Source organism: Anoplophora glabripennis, unplaced genomic scaffold (assembly GCF_000390285.2).
Source record: "Anoplophora glabripennis isolate ALB-LARVAE unplaced genomic scaffold, Agla_2.0 scaffold5577, whole genome shotgun sequence".
In the NCBI taxonomy this organism is placed as follows: domain Eukaryota; kingdom Metazoa; phylum Arthropoda; class Insecta; order Coleoptera; family Cerambycidae; genus Anoplophora; species Anoplophora glabripennis.
This window is the reverse complement of record NW_019421650.1, coordinates 1-1,646: the sequence shown is the minus strand read 5'-3', so window position 1 is coordinate 1,646 and position 1,646 is coordinate 1. Positions and strand designations below refer to the sequence as shown.

The following is a 1,646-nucleotide window of genomic DNA, read 5'->3' as shown; positions in this document are numbered from 1 at the left end:
TTGAAAAAAAAACACGCACTTGCGTGTTTTGTGAAACTGCTTGCGACATTATCAAATTTAGCTGGTGAGCGTAGCAATGCACAAAATAGGCCAGGGGATACTTTTCTCTTATTCTTGTATGAACACCGGCGTGCGTACCGCTCATAACAACCGCGCCATCGTAAGCTTGAGCAATCAATTTATTACAATTTTCTTTCAATAATGGATCAAGTACGGAACGAATAGAATGCGTTAAAGACTCAGCATCGTGCTTTTCCGGATTTATGAATCCCCAAAATCTTTCCACAGGACTGCCTTCGTGTACGTAGCGCAAGACAACGACCATTTGAAATTTTGAAGAGACATCTGTAGTTTCATCTGCCATGACAGCAACATAATTTGACTGATTAATTTCAGTTACTACTTTGTTTCTGCACACTTCAAGCATACACCGTAGAAGATCATTTTGTATATCTTTGGAAGTTCCTTTAAAAATGGTAGCCTTTTCTAGATGTTCTTTTAATATGTCATCAAGATCTGCACTAAAATTTATGAGTCCGCGAAACACATCAGGGTTGTCCGAATTTTCTGTCTCGTCGTGTCCGCGAAGTGCTAATTCGAAAGCTCCGCAAAATTTTATGCAATCTATGATTCTAGATAATACATAACGATTTTTCGTTACCTGTTCGTTGTGTTTCCGTATATTATCCCAATATGTAGAATCTAACTGACTTCTCACGTTTATTTTACCTAATAGGGCCAAGCTAACTTCATTCGACAAATGATTTTTTGTTATTTCATGTCTCTTGATACTCTGAGTTAAATGACCTAAATCTTTCACACCGTATATTGTCCATGTTTTATCCCCACCGAAAAGTAAGCACGGAAAACAAAATAGTGCATTTTTTATATCACACCCGCACATCCACTCTGTTTTTGTGTATACGTTATTGTTAAATTGTCTTTTATAACTTTTACTTCGGCTTATTCCACTAATTTCAATATTTAATTGTGGTGTTGTCCTACCTAATTCTTTTATTTTTAGTTTATCCTCATACGACAGAGAACCAAATGAAGTTTTTTGTAAAAACGAAACACTATTCATTTTAATAACTAATATCCGTAGACGCCTAAATGAAAATATTCACCCGTGCCACTCGCAGAAATAAACCGCCACGTACCACGCCCTATTACGAATACTACTGCAGCAGTGGCAGTGGCTGTCGTTGTTGCAGCCCAGGTTGCAGCCACTAAATCCCATTCGTGTACTGGGTCACGTGCCTGTTTAGCCAATAAAAACAAAGGTCGCATCTAACTGTTCGCTGACATAGACCATCGCCTGTGCACACATTTTGTATATGAGGTTGCATATATTAAGGGGCGTATCTCGCGTCGTAATATATGTAATATAAGCTCCTAGATTTATTTTAGCGCGAGAACATTTGGATTCTTTAAATATTATGTTGATATTTAATATGATTAAATACATAAAATTTTATGTGTTCTGCAGCTCCGCAGCTCTTATGGTAAAACTGCCACTGGACTTGGCACTAATAAATAGACGAAACTTAACTTTTCTTATATTACTGTATGGACTTTACTAAAATACATTTCTTGAATTGACATTCCACCCTAATTTATTATATATATAATTTATGTGCTTAAGG

The 1,646-nt window shown here is 36.6% G+C and overlaps 1 protein-coding gene across 1 annotated transcript; it reads right to left on the bottom strand.

The window, feature by feature from the left end:
• Positions 1-19: 19 nt before the first annotated feature.
• Positions 20-364, bottom strand: LOC111692960 (zinc finger MYM-type protein 1-like; the record flags this gene model as incomplete). Its single annotated transcript, XM_023457096.1, has 1 exon — positions 20-364. A coding segment is annotated over exon 1 (345 nt), but the record flags the coding sequence as incomplete, so codon positions are not given.
• Positions 365-1,646: the final 1,282 nt, after the last annotated feature.